General features: G+C 45.7%; 1 protein-coding gene across 1 annotated transcript in view; it reads left to right on the plus strand.

The window, feature by feature from the left end:
• Nucleotides 1–233: 233 nt before the first annotated feature.
• Nucleotides 234–20,866, plus strand: part of Ankle2 (ankyrin repeat and LEM domain containing 2) — a 39,513-nt gene continuing 18,880 nt past the window's right edge. Inside the window, exons 1-2 of the mRNA XM_023720661.1 lie at nucleotides 234–315; nucleotides 16,113–16,571. Of these exons, the coding sequence (XP_023576429.1) occupies nucleotides 234–315; nucleotides 16,113–16,571 (541 nt within the window). The remainder of the gene's footprint in view (nucleotides 316–16,112; nucleotides 16,572–20,866) is intronic.

The raw sequence follows: 20,866 nt of genomic DNA on the forward strand, positions 1-20,866 counted from the left end.
GCGGCCGGCGGGGAGCGGGCCAGCCCGGGCGGGAGCGGTGGAAGCTTGGGAAGCCCTGACCTCCGGGGGCCGGGCCGGGGCCGGGCCGGGAGCGTGGCGCGCGGGGCCTTGCCTTGGTGGAGCGAAGCGGCTGGCAGCTTCCGCGCGGGCGGTAGTCCGGGGCTGGCTGGGTTCGGGGGACGTGGAGAGGATGTGGGAGGGGAGAGAGAACAGTGCGGCGTGGCTCGGGTGCGATGCTCGAGGTCGGCAGCCGGTCCGGGCGCGCGGAGCAGCGGCCGTGCGACCGCGAGCTGGCCTGGCGTCCCCGCGGCGGCCGTGGGGCTCGGCGTCGGGCAGGCAGCTAGAGAGGGTCTTGGGGCGGGTCGGGGGTGCTAGGCGGCCGCCTGGTCGGGATAGGCTCCGCCCAGCGGGGCTGCTGAGGCGCAGCTGTGCGGCCCAAAAGGTTGGAGAAGGAACTGCTGGGCAGGCGCACGCACCGCTGCTCCCTTTGCTCAGCTCCCTCAGCCCTCCGCCTCCTTAAGTCTTTGCTCTTGCTCCAAGTCAGGGATCTTCCTCGAAGGTTCTGTTATAGGAAAATGAAATAGTGGGGTCTGGGATATAGCTCAGCGGTGCAGTGCCAGGCCTGGCAAGCACAGTATCCTGAGTTGGATTCCCAGTATCAAAAAAAAAAAAGGGGAAAAACCGAAATAGCAAAAAGTAAAACCGATAACTGCTTTAATAGGTTAGGGGGGTTCTTTGGGCAACATTTCTGATTTGTTGGTTTTATAGTAAAAGAAGGTCCCAGAAAAGTGATTCTACTGCGGTCATACAGCAGAGGACAGATGGGACGCAAGTCTGTGGGGACCAGTTCCAGCACTCTCCACTGTATTGAGTTTTACCTTTTTTTCTTTCATCTTTAATAAGTAGAATGCTGATTTGTCCATTTACACTGTCAACACTACAAAAAACTCGCAGCTGGGCTATTATCCACTACTTAGGCTTATACAGTTGCGTTCATCTGCTTGCCACTGACCATGTCAAAGGAGGCCATGTATTCAGGGAAAAGGAAAAAAGACTTATTTAAAGCTAGTTCTGACTAGATGGAAGGGCCTGTTTGCTTTAAAGCACCATTTCACTGCTTATAGGAGGGCAGGGGTCTTTTATATGGTAAGGTACGGGGGCGGGAAAGTACAGAGAGACAGTGCAGATCTTTGTACTTTTATCACTTTCAGCCATCTTCAATTCATCTTCCTCTTGTGGAAGACAAACCAGGTTCAAAGCCTCCTAGGACTGGCATGTACGTGTTCTGTCTCTTGGTCTGAAGGGAGAATGGTTTTGCCGTGTGCTCAGCAGGATAGTTTGGAATTCTTTTTTTTTAAAAATTGTATTTATTTATTTATGTGTGTGTGTGTGTGTGTGTGTGTGGCCAGCTTGGCCCACCAGGGGGTGGGGCTGGCTGGCATGTGGTGCTGGGGGATTGAACTGTGGTCCCTGTGCTCTGCTAAGCTTGTTCTAAGTAGGTGCTTTAGACCGCTGAGCCATCTCACCAGCCCCTCTTTTTTTATTTTATTTATTTGATACAGGATCTCACTATGCAGCTTGGACCCGTAGTGATCCCCGTTTCAGCCTCCCCAGTGATGGGATGACAGGCCTGCATCATCATGCCTGCTTTCAGTGCCTGGCACAGTGTTGTCAGGTTCCAGGGCCAGCATGGCATATGGTATCGAGGATTGAACCTGGGTTCTTGCGTTTGCCAGGCAGGCACTTAGAGTGCTGAGCTGTCTCCCCAATCCGATACTCTGATAAAGATTGTTCATTACACTTTCCCTTTTGTTGGACAGGGGAGATAGCTCAGCAGCATAAGCACCTGCCTGGCAAGTACAAGGTCCTGAGTTTGATTCCTGGTACCAAAAAAACCCAAAACTATTTTTATTTTTTGTTGCTTGGAGGCAGGATCTCACAGTGTACACTGGGCTGGCCTCAAACTTGTGACAGTCCTCTTGCCTCAGCTTCCCCTGTGCTTATGTTAGCCCTCAGTCAAACGTGAGTGTCTGAACCTAAGTGGCTGGTAACAAGACTGATACTGAAAATTACCCAGACATGACGCAGAATGGAGTATATGCTAGTAAGGTTAGTGCTAAAACATTAGAATTTGCTGTCTTTTTAAGACTTCTATTTGATTTTTAGTTTTTCATTTGAGATGAATAAAAGATTGCAAAAATAGTACAAACTACCAGAATATGTGAAAAGATGTTCAACGTTGCCAGCAGTAGGGAAACAAAAGCCAACCCTAAAATAAGATATAACTGTGCTGGGTATGGTGTAACAGGCCTGCAATCCCAGCACTCAGGAGGCTGAGGCAGGAAGATGTCTAAGATTCTGAGTCCAGCCTGGGCTACAAAGTAAGTTCAAGGCCAGCCTGAACTGCATAGAGAAACCCTGTCTCAAAAAGACAATAAAGGGCTGGCCATATAGCTCAGTGACACAGCATCTGTGTGGCAGACAAGAGATCTTGAGTTTGGGCTGGTGAGATGGCTCAGTGGTCTAAAGCACCTACTTAGAACAAGCTTAGCAAAGCACAGGGATCACGGTTCTCCCCCAGCCCCACATGCCAGCCAGCCCCGCCCCCTGGTGGGCTGAGCTGGCCACACATACACACACACACACACACACACACACAAGTTTTTAAAAAAAAATCCCGAGTTTGATTCCTGGTACCAAAGGAAAAAAAACAAAACAAAACAACAGAGAGAGAGAGAGAAAGATAACTGCATTGCTATTACAATGGCTTTTTAAATACTTTCTTTTTTTTTCTTTTTGGCGGAACTGGGGATTGAATTTAGGCCCTCGTGCCTGTCAGGGAAGCGCTTATTCCACTGAGCCATCTCCCTGGCCCCTAAAATGGCTTTTTAAAAAGCAAAACAGCCTTGTATTTCCAGAAGTCTACAGAGACATTAAGAAACTGGATATCTTGTACATCTGCAGTTTCTCCAGAACAGAAGACCTGTCCTTCATTTCTGAGCTTCTGTCCTTGTGAAATGAAAACTTATTTTCATACAGAAGCCCACCCGTGAATGTTCATAGTTTCTTGTTTGTGATTACCTAAGACTGGAAACAACCCAGGTGACCTTCAAGGAATAACTGGCTTAATACACAGTGGCAGAGTCATACCTGGGTATGTTCCTTAGCAGGGTTCATGTAGCTTAGGTGGGTGTCTGGGGCTTTGTGCTGGTGAGAAAAGTCAAGGCAACACCCCCCCCCCCCCATGCCACACTGGCCCAGCCTCTGGGCGCACTGAGCTTGTGACCCACCTAGTCGGAGTGGTGGCAGCGCAGGCCTGTAATCCCAGTGCTGGGGATGCTGGAAACAGGAGGATCACTACTGCGTAGTAAGACCCTGTACCAAATACATGAAATAAAAAGATTTTTAAAAAGGTCAACCTTAGGGCTGGGGAGATGTCTCAGTGGAATAAGCGCTTCCCTGGCAAATGCAAAGGCCTGAGTTCAATCCCCAGTTCTGCCAAAAAAAAAAAAAAAAAAAAGTCAACCTCAAAAGTATTTATGACTCCATTTTGAGAATATTCTCAAAATAAAGCTGTTATGGTGTAGCAGCTAATTAGTAGTTGCCAAGGGGTGGGGACAGTTGGGAAATTAGATTCACTGTGGGGAACAGCAGGAAAGAGATCTTTGGTGATAGTGTTACAGGAAACAGACCAAATATGAAAAGAAACAGCACTTAGAAGGTTTAGGAGGCAGCTTATACTTGTGGGCCTGACTGGGATCTTTCCCAAAGAGTCAGAGCCCCTCCTGGTGGGGTTTGGAGGCTTTTATACGGAGAGCATTCGGGAGGTAGAGAGGCAGATTTGGTGCATTATGAGTGGAGGGTTGGGGGCCGGGGAGATGCCTCAGTGGAATAAGCGCTTCCCCGGCAAGCACAAGGGTCTGAGTTCAATCCCCGGTTCCGCCAAAAAAAAAAAAAAGAAAGAAAGAAAAAATGAGTTTAGGGTTGGGTAATATGGGTTGTCCAAGAAGTTTAAACATCTTGAGGCTGGGGAGATAGCTTAGTAGAATAAGCACTTATCTGGCAAGCACAAGGGCCTGAGTTCAATCCCTGGTTCTGAAAAAAAAAAAAAAAAACAACAATAACCAGGGGCTGGGGAGATAGCTCAGTGGCGTAAGTGCCTGCCTGCCAAGCACAAGGTCCTGAATTTGATCCCTGGTACCACCAAAAAAAAAAAAAAATAGAAATTCTGTATACCATTCACTTAGAGAATGGTAACTGTTAGCATCAAGTACGAAAATCAGGAAATGGTTTTTTTCAGGCTGCAGAACTAAACTCAATTTTGTTTAAGACCAGTGAGTTGTTACTTAAGTCCGTCGCTGAGTTTATTCCAGCCAAGGATCTGTGAATGGTACCCACAGCTGTCTTAGAGTAAAGTCGTCTTGGAGCACTGCTCTGACCTTGTGCTTGTATGTGGTTTGCGCCTGTTCTGATGCTGGAGAAGCTGTGTCTCCCTGGCCACCCTGGTTGTCTTTCCCCTCCATCTGCTTTGTCAGGGAGACGCTGTCGCATTTGCTTAGTCCTAGAGTACATATAAAATAGTGTTACCAGTTTTTCCCCCTTTTGGGTTTCTCTTTTGAACACAACAGAAAATGAAGTTCATAATCACAACAGTGGGGAATAACCCAGGTGTAGTTTATTAACAAAAGAAAAGCGCTTGCTGGTTGGCAAGAGGGGATGGAAGGGAGGTGCCCATGGAGGGCCTAAGTCCATGGGCTTATAGGTAGACTTCGGTGTGAAACTGAAATACAATTGAATTTCTAGGTAGGCTTCCATTTCACCTCAACTTCGCAGGGCTTATCTCAGTTTATCCAGGCCCTTGTCCTTTGAAATAGTGTGGTTGCTATTTGTAGCAAGACCTCTGACAGCAGAAACCTTCCTTTCTCTCTGACTTTCTGGAGCTGGTCTCAGTTTACGCATACCCTTGCTCTAATTGGGTGTTGTTTTGTTTGCCTGGTCTCAGTCCCCCTCAGCAGTGTTAACCCTAAATGCCACTAGGAAAAAGGAGCCCTCAGTTGTTTTTGCTGCTTTTGGCTGAGAAGGGGCATTGACAATGTAGCAGTGAGGGTCTTCCACTGTGAATTCTCTCTTAGGGCCCTGATTAGAACCATCAGTGGTTTTGTCCTCAGCATCATTGGTAGCTTTAAGGCTGGCAGCTGGGAAGAAACAAATTTGATTGAGATTGAGCGGGCATGATCCGAATAATAAGGCTGTAAGTTGCATTAGCAGTGGTCTTGCCAGGGGAAGTAACCGGATTCTAATTTTAGATCCCTGACCAGGATTCTGTTGGCCCAGATAACTTTCAGTGAATTTTAGAAGCATCGTCAGTTTTTGTGCTGCATTTCTTATTATTTTAGACTGGTAGGCATAAATACAGCGTTTTCCTCCCTAGGAGTAGATGTTGCCCCCTGTTTTTAGTATTTAGAAGGTCTGATTTCCAATTTCATACAGCCACTGCTACCAGTGTCATTGATTTTGGAGAGTTGTTAGGGTCTGTGTCTGTTGTGAACTTTATTTTAATTTAATTTAATTTTTTTTGCAGAACTGGGGATTGAACTCAGGCCCTTGCGCTTGCCAGGCAAGCACTTATTTTACTGAGCTATTTCCCCGGCCCCTTGTTGTGAACTTTAGCAAGATCAAGAGAGTTTGTTGCAGTAGTTAAAGGGTGTGGGGAGACTGGTTAATCCTTGTAGTGTTAGTGAGCTGGAGGGCATGGGTGCCATTGTAGGTCAGGAAAGATGAAGGCAAACTGGACAGAGTGGGACTAAGACATGAAACTCTTTTTTATTTTTTGTATTTTAGGGAAGGGTCTAGAGGTTGTTCAGGGTCTCAGCACTAGATCAGACTCATAGTGATCCGCCTGTTCATAGCCTCCCATGACCTGGAATTATAGGCACACACCACCACACCCAGTCTCAATTGCCCTCCCATCATGCCCCAGGGGTGGGGCCGGAACAGCAGGCCCCTGAATCAAACCCCCAGCCCCTTTGCCAGGTGCTTTAATCTGCTGAGCTATTTGGCTAGCCCTAAAGACATGAAATTCTGAGGTCAGAAACCCAAAGTCAAACTTTCATATCTTGGGATCTATTTTTGGGACAGGGCTAATTTTTTAACTAGAGGGAGACTTACCCAATTTGATAATGAAAATAACTGCACCCTCTGAGGAGCTTACAGGTTAAGAGATACCAGAGGAAAATCAGAGTGAAGATTTATAGCAGATTTAACTAGAACAGGATGAATCTCAGGGTTTCACTGTCATCATTACATACCTTTTAGAAAAGGAGATGGCATCTCCTTCTAGAAAGAGAAATTTTCTTTTTTTTAAAAATTTTATTTATTTATGTGTGTGTGTGTGTGGCCAGCTCAGCCCACCCGGGGGCGGGACTGGCTGGCATGTGGTGCTGGGGGATTGAACTGCGGTCCCTGTGCTTTGCTAAGCTTGTTCTAAGTAGGTGCTTCAGACCATTGAGCCATCTCACCAGCCCAAGAGAAATTTTCTTAAGGAGAAATTTTAATTTTGCTGGTGGTTTACAGAAGTATCTGGCAAGCTGTGTCTTGCTTGCTTGCCTGTCCAGTGAGAAGTTTTTCTGGTTCACTGACCATAGTTTTAAGCAAGAATGGTGGGTCCAGGAATTGTGTCTGGAAACCTTAGCCACTGAAGGGGTGGAGAGAATTATCATATGGGGTCTATCCTATGAGGAGTCAAGAAAGAAAGTAGCGATAGGCACTAAGACAGAGTCCCCCCGAGTCAAAAAGTGTGGGCTTGGGTGTCTGTCTTCTTGTGGAATGCCCCCTGGAAGTGGGACAGAGAGGGATGTTTCACCCAGATAGTTACCTCTGGATCTAATGGAAGTCATTAGTCAGAAAGGGCCTTCTAGGAGTACAGCATCTCATAGGAGCTGAGGTCCAATTGTTGAGGGTTCCTTGTCCTAAGTAGAGCCATGGGGAAGAGGGTGGTTCATGGAGGCTGGGTCTCCTGCATTAATTTGTAGAGATGGGTTTTCACAATCCCTTTAGCCCTCTCTACTGTTCTTTTGGAACCGGGGATTGAACTCAGGCCCTTACACTTGCCAGGCAAGCGCTTATTCTACTGAGCTATCTCCCTGGCCCCTTTACTGTTCTTAAAGACTGGGATTCCCAGGCACAGTGTAGATGATACCACATACCCAGTGCGGTTGAGACTTTCTAAGTAACTGCTGCCTAGAAAGGTGGTCCACTCTCACTCCGCAGCCCTCAGTGCAGGCAATATCAAGGGATAATCTCATTTATTAGGGCTTGTACTTTCCATGGACTTTTCAGTCCTGCAAGGCAATGTCTCTGTGCACTGGTCAATGTGCCTTCCCAGATCAAGAGGCAGGAACTGGGTCATGGTTACTCTGGACAGGGGTGTAAAATCTATCAGTCTTCCTCAGGGTAGATGCCCCTTTGTTGGATGTGGGATTTGGGGGAGCACCTTCCAGTGAGAGTGTTGTTTTTCTGGCACAGCTCACATACTCCCAACAAGTTAATATACAGTTTTTTGAAACATATTACTTCTGGTTTATACCACAAGTAATATGAACCACCCAGTGAGACAGCCATGCGTGTGCCACCAGTGGCTCCCAGCAGGAACATAACACGTTCAAATCAGAACTGTCCAGGAGGGGCTGGTGAGATGGCTCAGTGGTCAAAAGCACCTACTTAGAACAAGCTTAGCTAAAGCACAGGGACCGTGGTTCAATCCCCCAGCACCACATGCCAGCCAGTCCTGTCCCCTGGTGGGCTGAGCTGCGCCCCCCCCCCACGCACACACCACACACATGGAGAGACACATATATCATGACCTCATAGTGAATGTATTAGTACCTAGCACAGTAAATAGTTCACTTGCCTTGAGTGAATTTCCTCCTTGCTTAAATTGAAGAACTGGGGAAAGAGCCTTCAATAATTTCATTGGGAGGAGTTCTGTTTTCGTTGTTTGAAACCATCCAAGGGCTATAAGTGCAGCCCATTGGCCAAAACTTTTTTAGTTTCTCCCTGAGAGTACTAGGGCTTATTCTCTTTGAGGGGGTAATCCCAAAGTAAGGGATTTAAAGTGGCTCTGAGGTGCTTTCATGCTGCTGCTTGATCTACAGCATTGGCCACCCCATTTCCTTTTGCTGTTTGATCAGCTTGCTTTTAGTGCCCTTTATCGTGGGTTACGGGCATCTCTTGAGGGATACTGTGCATACATAGCAGGGGGTTAAGCTCTTTGTATATTTTGTTAGAGACTCTGTGGTTGTAAGGAAGTTTTCTTTCCAGATGGCAGTGTGAGCATGAAGCACCAGAAGGGCATACAGTCAACTTGCTTCAAGAGCGATTCCCTGCGTGCCGGCCCTGCCCCTGGGTCGCCCTGAGAAGGCGATTGAGACTGGGCGTTGTGGTGTGTTCCTGTACTCTCAGCACCTGGGAGGCTGAAAACAGGAGAATCACTATGAGTCCAATTTAAGTAGTGAGACTTTGTAGACCCTGTACTAAATACATTAAAAAAAATAAGAGCCCAAGTGAGAGCAGTTAATTCTGCTACCTGAGCACTCGTACCTGGGGGAAGGGGTAAGCTCTCTGTGACTTCTATTGACACCATCACATATCTTGTCATTTCAATTCCTTGCTCTACTCAGGAGCTCCTGTCTGTAATGAGTGTCCAGTCTGAATTTTTTAACAGATGGTTTCTCGAGCCCCTTCTTGGGTTTTTTTTTTTTTTTTTTTTTTTTTTTTTTTTTCAGAACCGGGGATTCCTTGTGCTAGCCAGGCAAGCACTTATTCTACTGAACTATCTCCCTGGCCTCATCAGCCCCCTTCTTGTACCATAAGTTTCTAATACCAGTTGGCTACAGTCATGAGTTAGTTTTTCTTGCTTTTCTGGGAGAAGTGTAGAAGGGAAGGCAGGTTCTTATTTGGATTGCAGGTTCCTCCAGCAGCATAGTCTGAGATCTCAAGAGTCAGCTGTCTGAGAGCCAGAGGCTTCCCTTAAAAGACAGCAGTCCTGAACTATGTTGAGGAGAGGACATGGTCAAGTTATTACTAAGGTGAGCTTGGTATCCTCTAGAATCAGAGGGTAGCAGTCACAATTGCCGAAGACAGGCCTGCCAGCCTTTGGCTGCCTCATCTGGTTCTTTGCTGAAATAGTTGACCCATTGCCAGAGTGACCCTTTTGCTTGTATCATACCCGCAGCACAACCTCTTTTTTCCTATCTCATATAAATTGAAGATTTTTCCTGTAGGGAGGTGCAGGGCTGGACCCCTGAGAGAGCCTTTTTAGTGTTTTGAAGGTTTGCCTTTCTTCTGGTTCTCTTGCCACGATGGGGCTTTTTTATGCCTGTGTATCTGACCATTTGATAAGGTTACAAAAGCCAGTGATATCCGTGAGTCCTCTTAGCTGTCTTAAAGTTTTAGGGAGGGGAAAGGATGAGATGAGGCCAGTTTGATCTTTACTCAAAGCCCTGGCACCTTCAGATGTAGTGAGGTCCAGATATTATCCAGAGGACTAGCATAGCTTGAAGACCCTGTATCCTGTCTGCCAGGAAATTGAGGAAGGCCTGGTTTCTCTTCTGGGAATCCTCACGTGGAGCACATACTAGATCATCTACATAGTATAGAACCTTATTCTTCAGGTAGAAGTCAAATAGATCCTGTGACAAAAGTTGTCCAAAGAGGTGAGCGCTGTCCCTGAGTCCCTGTGGGAAGACAGTCCAACTAAGTTGGGTCATTTGGTCTAAGGGGTCCTCAAAGGCAAATAGGAATGCAAAAGACATTCTTTAGGTCTAATGCTGTCAATGATATGGACCCCTTGGGAACGTGGGTCAACAGAGTATAGGGTTGGAAACTACCAGTTGTATGGGAATTGCAGCATCATTAATAAGTCAGCCTCCAGCCAGGTCCTGTCCTAATTGTACTAACCTCCATTCTCCACTTGTCTCTTGGACTTCCAGGATTGGGGAATTACAGGGGCTATTATAGGGGACAGGAGGCCCTGGGACTTTAAATCCTGGGCCCTTGGCTGTGATCTTTATTAACCCTTATCTGGACTGTGGCCTCTGGAAAGGATGGTGAGTCCTTGAGATGAATCTGTATGACTAGGCAGTTAAAGCCTGGCTTGTTTTTCCAGTTGAGCTATATACTTCTATTAATCTCAGTCTTCTCTGTCCTGGGGCTATTAAGATGGTGGTATCCATCTGAATCAGGACATCTCCCTGCAATGGGGTGGGGCTGTGCACCATAACTAGAAAGGAGTGAGTGAATTAAAGATCTCCCAGGTGCAGCTTAAGGAGAATGTGAAAAACCAAGTGACTACCTTTCCTGATACCAGCTCACGGTCAAGCTCTCAGGGAAGAAAGAGCAGATAAACCAGCACCAGTATTGAGGAGAAAGTTGTTCATTTGACCCTCCACTGTTTGGATTATCTGGGCTCCTGGTCTGGGTCTTGGGAGCCATGAGAAGTTCCTGGCCCCATCAATCCTGCTGCACCATTATGTCAGACTGCTTCTTCCCTGTGACCTTCATCTAGTGACAAACAGCCTTCTAAATGGTCTCTGGAGAGCTGGCCAAATAGCTCAGCAGATTAAAGTGCCTGAAAACAGGTACGGGGGCTGAGGGTTCCATCCCGGGGCCTGCTGTGCTGGCCCTGCCCCCTGGGGCACACTGAGACGGCAATTGAGACTGGGTGTGCGCCTATAGTCCCAGCTCTTGGGAGGCTGTAAGCAGGCAGATCACTGAGTCTGATCGAGTAGTGAGACCCTGAACACCCTGTAGACCCTTTCCTAAAATACCAAAAAAAAAAAAAAAAAAAAAAAAAATCTCTTTCAGTTAGGCTAGGGCCTGGATAGAGGCTGGTTGGACTTTTTAAAACTGTCTTGCCTTTGTGCATTTATAACGTACTTGTGGAAGACTCCTGGGAAACCTGGTCAGGTAGGGTCTGTGGCAAGCCTCTTATCTCTTCACTCCTGCTCTTTGGCCACTTCTGATCCCAATTTGACAAAAGTCATGGTGGCTAATCTTTGTAGATGGTTGAGAGTGTGTTCTGGTGCTATAGCTAACTTCTATAACTTTTTGAAAATGTCAGGTGCACTGGGCAATGAATTAATCCTTTTAAGTAAGTTAAAATGACTGAGGTTGCAGGAAGATATATATGAGTAGGGCTTTCTTGATTTGTTTGAGGGAGGCTGAAAGAGTTTCTTTCTCTGCGTCACCATCGAGTTTGGAAATAGTTCAAAGATTTGACTCAGGTCATTTGGAGGCTGTCATATAACAGGCCAGGAAATGTTAATGTTTTAAAACTCCTGGTCCCCTTAGGTTACTAAGGTCCCCTGGGGCTCCTCATGGGCCCAGCTGGAAATGGGTTTTAGCTGCTTGTTGGGTTGTTGCTTGTTCATCTCTGAAGCCTGTGCTTCTCTTAGAGCTGCATCTTTTTTCTTTCTTTTTCTTCTTCTTTTTTTAAATGTATTTGGTTGTTGCAGGGTCTTGTAGTGATCCTCCTGCTTTCAGCCTCCCCAGCACTGGGATTACAGGCGTGCTCCACTATGCCTGGACTCTGGCCTGCTCAGCCCACCCTGGGCACAGGGCTGGTGAGGCATGTGGTGCTAGGGATTGAACTGCGGTCCCTGCACTTGCCTAGGCTTGTCTAAGCAGGCTCTTTAGTCTGCTGAGCTATCTCACTGGCCCTAGAGCTGCATCTTTTTCTGAGTTGGAAAGGATTCAAAAGGAGAACCACATTCCTTGATGAGAAGTCTGTTTGGGTCTTCTGAAAACTTGCTTGGTCTGTCTTGATTTCTCCCAGGTTTCGCAGGGGAATGCAACCTGGGAGCATTCAGGTTGAGGTTCTTCTGGTCATGCTTCTCACTTGGAGGGACTGGATAAGTATCCTTGTCTCTATCTTTGCACTGTGGGCCCTGGATAGGGAGAAGGAAGACTTTAGGAAGTTCTTTGGTTGTGGTGGTGGTAAGAATGGAGGCTCTTGGGCTGGCGAGATGGCTCAGTGGTCTAAAGCACCTACTTGGAACAAGCTTGGCAAAGCACAAGGACCACGGTTCAATCCCCCAGCACCACATGCCAGCCAGCCCCGCCCCCTGGTGGGCTGAGCTGGCCACACACACACACACACACACACACACACACACAAATAAATAAATGTTTAAAAAAAAAAAAGAATGGAGGCTCTTCATAACATTGTTTATTTGAGACAAGGCCTTGCTTTCTAGTCCAGGCTGTTCCTGAACGTGATCACTATGTATCCCAGGCTGGCCTTGAACTCCGTGAAGATCCTCTTGCCTCAGCCTCTCGTGTGTGTACTATTATTAGCTAACTCTGGAGATTTTTCTTGGGGGGAGAGAGGATCCTCTGGAGCCAAGCTGGTAAGGGCTGCCTGCAGGGCTGAGTCTGCCACATGACTTGTCTGTCACAGTGAAACCTTGCATGTAGGGCACTTTGGACCATTTACCCTGCTTTTTGCAAAGTAGGTCAAATTGGAGGATTGTATTTTAATTGTTACTCTCTTCTGTTGGGCATTTTCTTCAAGATCTGAGGGTCAAATGTGGAGGTAACCCAGAAGTTCTGAGAGTGTTACCCATTTGTAAGAGAGACAGGGATAAAGAGTGCTCCCTTTACATCCTCTCTCACTCTTCTCCTTCACTTCTGTCAGCTCACAGCAACAGGAGAGGGAACCCCACATTGGGGGTGATCAGCATTAGTTGTGGTACATGTCAAGCTCTCAGTTTGGGAGGCTGTACCCTCCCCATGGTTCACCTGATCCTTGTGATGGATGACTAGGTCTGATAGCAGGCATTTTGAGGGCATCTCAGGAGGCACAAAAGACCCTAAAGAGGGTACCCCTCACACCAGCCACCAGTAAGGAGGGTCATTGTCAAGAGGAGCAGGAGTTTTTCTCAGGAATTGATGAATATGGTCCATATCACAGTGGAGCCCCCCCCCCCTTTTTGTATTTTAGGGAATGGTCTATAGGGTGTTCGGGGTCTCACTACTAGATGGGGCTCGTAGTGATCTGTTTGTTTACAGCTTCTCAAGAGCTGGGATTACAGGTGTGCACCACCATGCCCAGTCTCAGTTCCCATCTCAGCGCACCCTGGGGGCTGGGCAGGCACAGCAGGCCTGGGAATCAACCCCCCCGGCCCCTGCCCCTGTTTACAGGCTCTTTAATCTGCTGAGCTATTTGGCCTGCCCGGTGGAGCCCATATTGATCTCTTCCATGACCTGACTGAAGCTGATAAGGCAGACCCAGCCATGATTTGGTTGAAGAGAAAACTGTGTTCAAGACAGGGTCTGAAGTTGGCTCCCTGTGAACACCAGAAAAGGTACTAGACCAGAGCCTAACCCATTTTGGGTGTGTTGTAATAGGCCTGAGGCCTGAGGAGCCCTCCTACAGCCTTATCCTTGATTGACATGTCCCTTCCCCAGGATTCATGGCACTGTTTGCCAAGTATTAGCCTCCTGAATGTGGGAGCAGGGCCCTGGGCACCAGGAACACCTAGAATGTGTACCAGGACTCTGCTCCTGGTACATTATTATTATTATTATTATTATTATTATTATTTTATTTTTTTTTTGCCTAACCAGGGATTGAACTCAGGCCCTTGCGCTTGCCAGGGAAGTGCTTATTCCACTGAGCCATCTCCCCAGTCCTATTATTATTATTATTATTATTATTTTTATTTTTGCAGAACCCGGGATTGAACTCAGGCCCTTGTGCTTGCCAGGGTCCTGGCACATTAAATCTGTCAAGACATCTGGAAAAGAGAGGGTCACCCATTCTAGCAGAATGAGTTGTGGTTCAACCCTTGGTGGAGGCTTCCAAGAGGGCTCTGACAGAGGGCTCTCAGGTCACCTGGAAAGGGGATATTTAGAGAGCACAGAGTAGAGGGAGCTACCCGCTTGGGCCCCCCTCCTGTCCTTCTCTTGGACAAGAGCTTTCTTTCCCTCAATAAATATATTCTGCTCATTAAAATAAAAAAATAGCACAGAGCAAGTGTACCTGTCACCCCATTGAGGAGTACAGGCTGGACCTGCTAGGCATGTACAGGTGTCTGCTGGACACCTGGTCAGGCTGCTAGGACCCTGCTTCCACCAGAGGGCCTGCGAGCACCTGCATCTGGACATCAGCCTCTAGGGCTCCAGCTCCCTGCTGGGCCAGCATTTCCACCAGATTACTGGGGAGCTTGTCCCATTTGAGAGCTGCTACTACCCTAGTCACTTTTATTTGGTTGATGGGATACCCACAGTTTCAGATTATATAAAGGATAGAGAAGAAATGTGAGGTCCAGTCATCCTGCCACACTTTAACTCTTCCTAGGGAAGTGCCCCTATTGGGTGCCGGCAATGTAACCAATTCTGTGGTTCCTGCACATGCTGTCCCAGTGTACCAGTGTAGTTTATTAGAGCAAAGATAGCCAAGAGGGCCTGCAAGGGAGAATACTGTTGAGGCTCTTAAGTCCACCTATGTAGTGGCTGCTTTTGGCTAGGCCTCTGACATCAGGAGAGCAGGCTGGCCTAGCATTCCTGCTTCTCAGAGTTTCAGTTTATTCAGGCCCTGTCCTAACTGCCTGTTTTTCTGTCTCCACTCTTAGCAGCTTCAGAATGTTTCCCTCTGCTACTGTGGGAAACCACTAAAGGATACACCTGTGTACAGTTCTTTTGTCTTTTCATTGTCACATACTGTTTTCCAATCATGGGACTAATTCTCTCCCATACTGTTAGCATTTGTTTTCTTTTCTTTTTTCTTTTTTTTTTGGTAGAACCAGGGATTGATCTGAGGCCCATGCACTTACCAGGGAAGTGCTTATTCCACTGAGCCATCTCCCTGGACCCCTCTGTTAGCATTTGTGAGAGTCAGGCTCAGGGGGCCAGGGAGATGGCTCAGTGGAATTAATGCTTCCCTGGCAAGGGCAAGGTCCTGAGTTCAATCCCCGAGTCAGGCTCATTAGTTTGTGTTCCATCTGAGTTGCATTTTTTTGTTTTACTTGATGTTTGCTTTGTTTTGTTTGAGGTAGGGTATCACTATGTAGTCCAGGCTAACCTTAAACTCTTTGTCTTCCATGCTGGCCTTAAATTAGAGATTCTCTTGCTTCCGCCTGCCACATGCTGGAGTTGCAAGTGTGAACCACCACACCTGGCAACTTCTTTCTTATGTGTGAATCAAATACATTTCTTTCTTTTTTTTTAAATTTTTTATTCATTTTATTTTATTTTGCCGTAATTTTATTGATAAACAAATAACAATGAGACAGTTTCAAATCAAATCGGTAGGACAGTTTCAATAATTAACACACTGCATACATTCTTCTTAGTGGTTAATTGCTGTACAAGATGTGGACTTGATATCCTATTTACAAACACCATTAGAACAAATCATTCTATTCATTAAGAGAATGTAACTATATATCTATCCTAACCACTTTGAATACACAGATACAAAATGGACATTCATCTGTATACCCTTTTTTTGTTCCGTTATTTGAATATTATAGGTGTGTAAACTCAGCAAAATATTCTAAAACAGTCCAGTAGCCCATAATAGTATTGGGTCTTCTGCTTAACTGGCAATATCAGAAATTGTTGACCTGAGTCCCCGACAGCTCAACATAACAGCATGGGTTTATTTCTCATATTTCGTTTTTATACTTTTCTTCTGGATGGTTAAGACCAAGGTAAAGCAGGACCTATGCAACAAGAGTTAGATGAATAGACTTGTCCTTCACAGCTTAATAGTTGCAGCTGACCTTTATGGTTGGTGTCGAGCCTAGTGCTGCAGTCTTTACATTATTTAATTCTCATAACCTAAGAGTATAGCTATTATTATGTCCATTTTGTAGGTGAGGAAACCAAGACTTTGAGTTTCAGTAATACTCAGGGTTACAGTGATGCAGCTCTAAGCTGGCTTGGTTGTGAGAACAAAGCCTCCCTCACACCAGAACCCCAGCTGAAAAGGTAGGGAGGACACAGGTCATGTGAAAAGAGGGGTCCCATGGTACCTGAGAGCACATGCCAAGCACAGGTGCCACCTGTGTGACCACCCAGCTGATCTGTCTCTGGTGTCTTGTCTCCAGGCGCTGTGACAATGGAGGCCATGTTAGCGCGACTAAAACACCTGAATCCAGATGACCTTAGAGAAGAGATTGTCAGAGCTGGCCTGAAGTGTGGGCCCATCACAGCAACCACCCGGTTTGTGTTTGAGAAGAAGTTGGCTCAGGCTTTGCTGGAGCAGGGCGGGGCGCTGCCTTCCTCCCTCCCCACCCAAGCTGGCCTGCACATACCCAGCACACTGACCTCTGCTTCAGGCAGCCCTGCTATGCAGGGCAATTACTCTGAAGACAGAGATTTTGGTTACAATGTGGGCTTGAACCCCCCAGAGGAGGAGGAGGAGGCTGTGATGTCTGAGGCCTGCCCAGTGCCTCTTAGTGCTTCAACCAGGGTCACCTCCAGTAAGGCTGGAGAGACAGTTGCCAAGGAACCAGCCCTGTACTATGGCGTGTGCCCGGTGTATGAAGATGGCCCTGTGAGAAACGGTAATGTGTCATCCTGTGTGTGTCTTCCCACAAGTGGGGTGAACACTGAAAGCTGTGGAGAAAAAAGCATGGGATGGGGGGCACGATTTAGCTCAGTAGCATAGCTCCAGCCCAGCAAGTGTAAGGTCCTGAGTTTGATTTCTGGTAATCCCACCAAATAAAATAAAATTATAATATAATATAATTATGCAATACAATACCAATATACAGATTTTACCACGAGTTTTTAAATCCAGATTAACTCCTTTTTTTTTTTGTGGAACCAGGGATTGAACTCAGGCCCTTACAGTTGCACTTATTCCACTGAGCCATCTCCCCGGCCCCCACAGATTAACTACTTTTGAGCTGGGTGTAGCACAGGCCTATGATCCCAGCACTGGGAAACTGAGGCAGAAGGATCAAACTTTTGAGTGCTTGGCCCTTTGGTGTCTATTTTTATCTAACTTGTGGACAGGTGTGAGAAGTAAATGTATCTTTGGCGCCTAGGGCTTATTCTTTAGTATGAGTTTTTTTGTTTTGTTTTTGCACTGGGGATTGAACTGAGGACCTTGACCTTAATGTTGCTGAGCTATCTCCCAGCCCCAGTAGGAGTTTTGATATATATAAGAAAGAACACTACTGCCAGGTGCAGTAGGGCCAGCCTGTGATTCTGGGACTCCTGAGGCTGAGGTGGGAGAAATGAAGCTTGGATTATAGTGAGACTCTGCCTCAGAAAGCAAAGCAAAACCAAACTATCGTGATAACCTAATGCAGACTAAAGTGATAGACAGTATTAATAGCTATTAAGTTTGGTTCCAGAGACTAAAGAGTTAATTATAAAGCACAGGGCTGGTGAGATGGCTCAGTGGTCTAAAGCACCTACTTAGAACAAACTTAGCAAAGCACAGAGACCGCGGTTCAATCCCCCAGCCCCACATGCCAGCCAGCCCCGCCCCCTGGTGGGCTGAGCTGGCCACACACACACACACACACACACAAATAAAATTTTTTTAAAAAATTATGAAGCACAGACTGAGTACTGCCCCCCACCCCCAAAAAATGTTTGCACCCAGCCCAAACAACCTACTGACTCAACAGGTTGCTTCTGAAATTTAAAAAATGAAAAGTGCTGAGGGTGGAGCTTGTGTGCTTGTAGGCACACACACACGCGTGGGCACACACACAAATTTGCAATGGGCTGCCCTCCTGCATTTTCTGTAAATCTGTGAGGAACTTTAAAATTTCCTGTGCTCTGAAAAGTTTGCCCCCCACACAAATACTGACTGGCTGACTGCCATTTGTTTGAGACTTGGAGTAGCCCTCCCTTTTGGTTCATTATAGGCTGAACACCAGGGGTTGATGAATGTAATAGTCTGAACATACAACTTTCAATATCAAGAATAGGATTTTTTTTTTGCTGTACAGGGGATTGAACTCAGGACCCTGTGCTTGCCAGGCAAGCACTTATTTTACTAAGCTATCTTCCCGGGCCTAGGAATAGGAATTTTATTTTATTTTTTTGCGGAACTGGGGATCGAACTCAGGCTCTTGCGCTTGCCAGGGAAGTGCTTATTCCACTGAGCCATCTCCCCGTCCCCTAGCCTTGGGCTTATGGCAGTCTTCCTGTTTCAGCCTCCCAAGTACTGGGATTAATCTCATGCACTACCACATCTATTCAAGGCGTAGTAAAATTTATTTTAAATCCAAATCCAACTTTTGTAGTTCATGTTTGCAGTACGTAACGGTTAAATTTATTGTGAAGAATTGGTATATGTAATAACACATTTCAGCACCCCTTATTTTTTCCAGCATAAGGTTTATTTATTTTATAAGTTAAATTATCATAAAAACAGACTAACAGGCCAAAACACATAAAACCCACCTGAGACTATTTTACTAAATCAAGACATATTTTTAGATATATTGACTATGCTGGATTACAGTAACTTATTTTTCCCCTCTTTTTCTTCCTATTGTTTGTCTTTTATTTGTACTTCATATATAGGGTTTCATTTATTTATTTATTTATTTATTCATTTTGAGAGAGTTAAGAGAGCCCAAGCAGACATTGAACTTGAGGCTGACCTCCTGCCTCAGTGCTGGGATTACAGGCATGAGCCATCACACTTGCCTTATATTGAGTTTCTTATATAAGAGAGGCCAGGCAGTATTTAAGCTTGTGTACCTGATTTACTTAACACTGTGGCCTCAAGGTGCCTGTTTTTGTACCCTTTTTTATAGCGGAGTTTCACTTGTATATACAGTAGAGGCTGCTTCCAGCTGAATATACAGCAGATGAGCTGCTGTGAGCGGCACTGCTCACAGCAGATGGGTGTGCATGAGTCACTGTGATGTGGTGTCTTTAACTCTTCTTGGAAGGTAACAGGGAGCTACAGCTGGGTCCACCTATATTTTTTAATTTACTGAAGTGTACATATAAATATACAGGTGCACTTTTGTATTTTTATAGAAACAGGACATAGAAGTACAAGCTCAAAAGGAGTGCATTAGTAAAGCTTAGAAAGCTCCTCCTCCAGCCTGCATCCTGTTCTGCCCAGGAAGGGAAAAGCAGCCGCGTTAGGACAGCCACACTGTGTGCTACTGTATTTCCCGTGGTGTCCGCAGGAACTCACTATATGATTTCAGGCTGCTTGTTTCTTGTTTGTTTGTTTCTTTTTTTTTTTTTTTTTTTTTTTTTTTTTTTAATGGAACCGGGGATTGAACTCAGGTCCTTGCACTTGCCAGGCAAGTACTTATTCTACTGAGCCATCTTGGCCCCCTATTTGTATATACTGAAAGTGTCTTATGGCTTTATTCATCAGCATCCTTTTATGAATGTGTCTAGACATGCTTGGAAAGGCACATTCCACCCAAAATTATGCTTAAAATTCTTCACCAATGATTTCAAAAGGTTTTAAACTTAACATTTTTTTTAAGATAAGATACCTTACAACTGTGGGACAGATGTGTGCTCCTGCTATGAACCAGCCCTAAAGACCTAAAGGCCAAACAAATGCTAAAAGAGTAACACCTGGGATTGATATTCTAAATAGGTATGCATCACCTGGAAGGACCCAAGTGCGTCACTAGCCCAACCCCCAGTGGGAAGAGACCCTTTCCCGTATTCCAGCCCCCAACAGGAAGAAACCCTGTCCCGTATTCATGCCTGCTTACTCCGTGACTCGCTTCCCCATTTGGTCCTGGATCTAATCAATTTTACCTGAGCAATGGTGCTTGTAATCCCATTGGTAGACCATAACTTTGTCCCACCCCACATCCACCTAAGCGAGTTCCCATTCTCTCCACCTTAGCCCCACATAGTTTTACACTATAAAAGTCCCTGGAAGATACAGCTTCCTAGGGAACAACCTGCTTGGGGGGGAGGGGGGGGCTCCTGTCCCTTCTCTCGGACAGGAGCTTTCTTTCCCCTCAATAAATATATTCTGCCCGTGAAAAAAAAACTTAGATTTTTTTATTTTATGAAATTAAATCCAAATTTTATTTAAAGATTTCAAATTACATATTTTGAATTTCTACAGTGGAATAGAACCATCTTAGAATTAAGAAATGGCATAAATGAACACTGACGTCCCTTGAAACTCAAATTTTATAAAGAAAACAATTCACGCTGCAGACTACATCCCCGTTATGTAACAAGATTAGCAATAGCTGTTTCCTAAGGGAATGGGAAAAAAAGACTTTGATATTCTTTAATTAAAAATGGGATTCTATATATTAAAAATTCAAAGATCAGAAAAGGCTATATTTAGACCCATTATACTCCCCCATCAAAAAATAAGCCACAGAATGTCTAATCAAAATCTTTCTCAAAAAGGATAAAAGTACTGTGATTGGCTAAGGATTTCCAGTAGTTAAGAGTCTCATTGAGTTCAATCCCCGGTTCTGAAAAAAAGGTCTCAAGAAGTATGGCTAGTTCCAAACAAATATGGTCATATTTTAAATCTTTAATGCAGAATTTTCTGTTTTGGTGTATTTTTTGGTGGAACCGGGAATTGAGCTCTCATCCTTGCGTTTGCCAGTCAAGCACTTATGCTACTGAGCCATCTCCCCGGCCCCTATGCTAAATTTTCAAAAAGAAAACTTATCACCTTTAACCTGTAAAAATGTGTCAACTCAGTGTAATTTTACTAACAGCAAAAATTCTAGACTTTCTTCTTGAATTAGGCTACCCTCCCCTCACTATCAAAAACATTAATTTAGGGCTGGAGAGATGGCTCAGTGGTCTAAAGCACCTACTTAGAACAAGCTTGGCAAGGCATCAGGGACCGCGGTTCGATCCCCCAGCACCACATGCC

This window comes from Octodon degus, unplaced genomic scaffold (assembly GCF_000260255.1).
Source record: "Octodon degus isolate 3935 unplaced genomic scaffold, OctDeg1.0 scaffold00076, whole genome shotgun sequence".
Classification (NCBI taxonomy): domain Eukaryota; kingdom Metazoa; phylum Chordata; class Mammalia; order Rodentia; family Octodontidae; genus Octodon; species Octodon degus.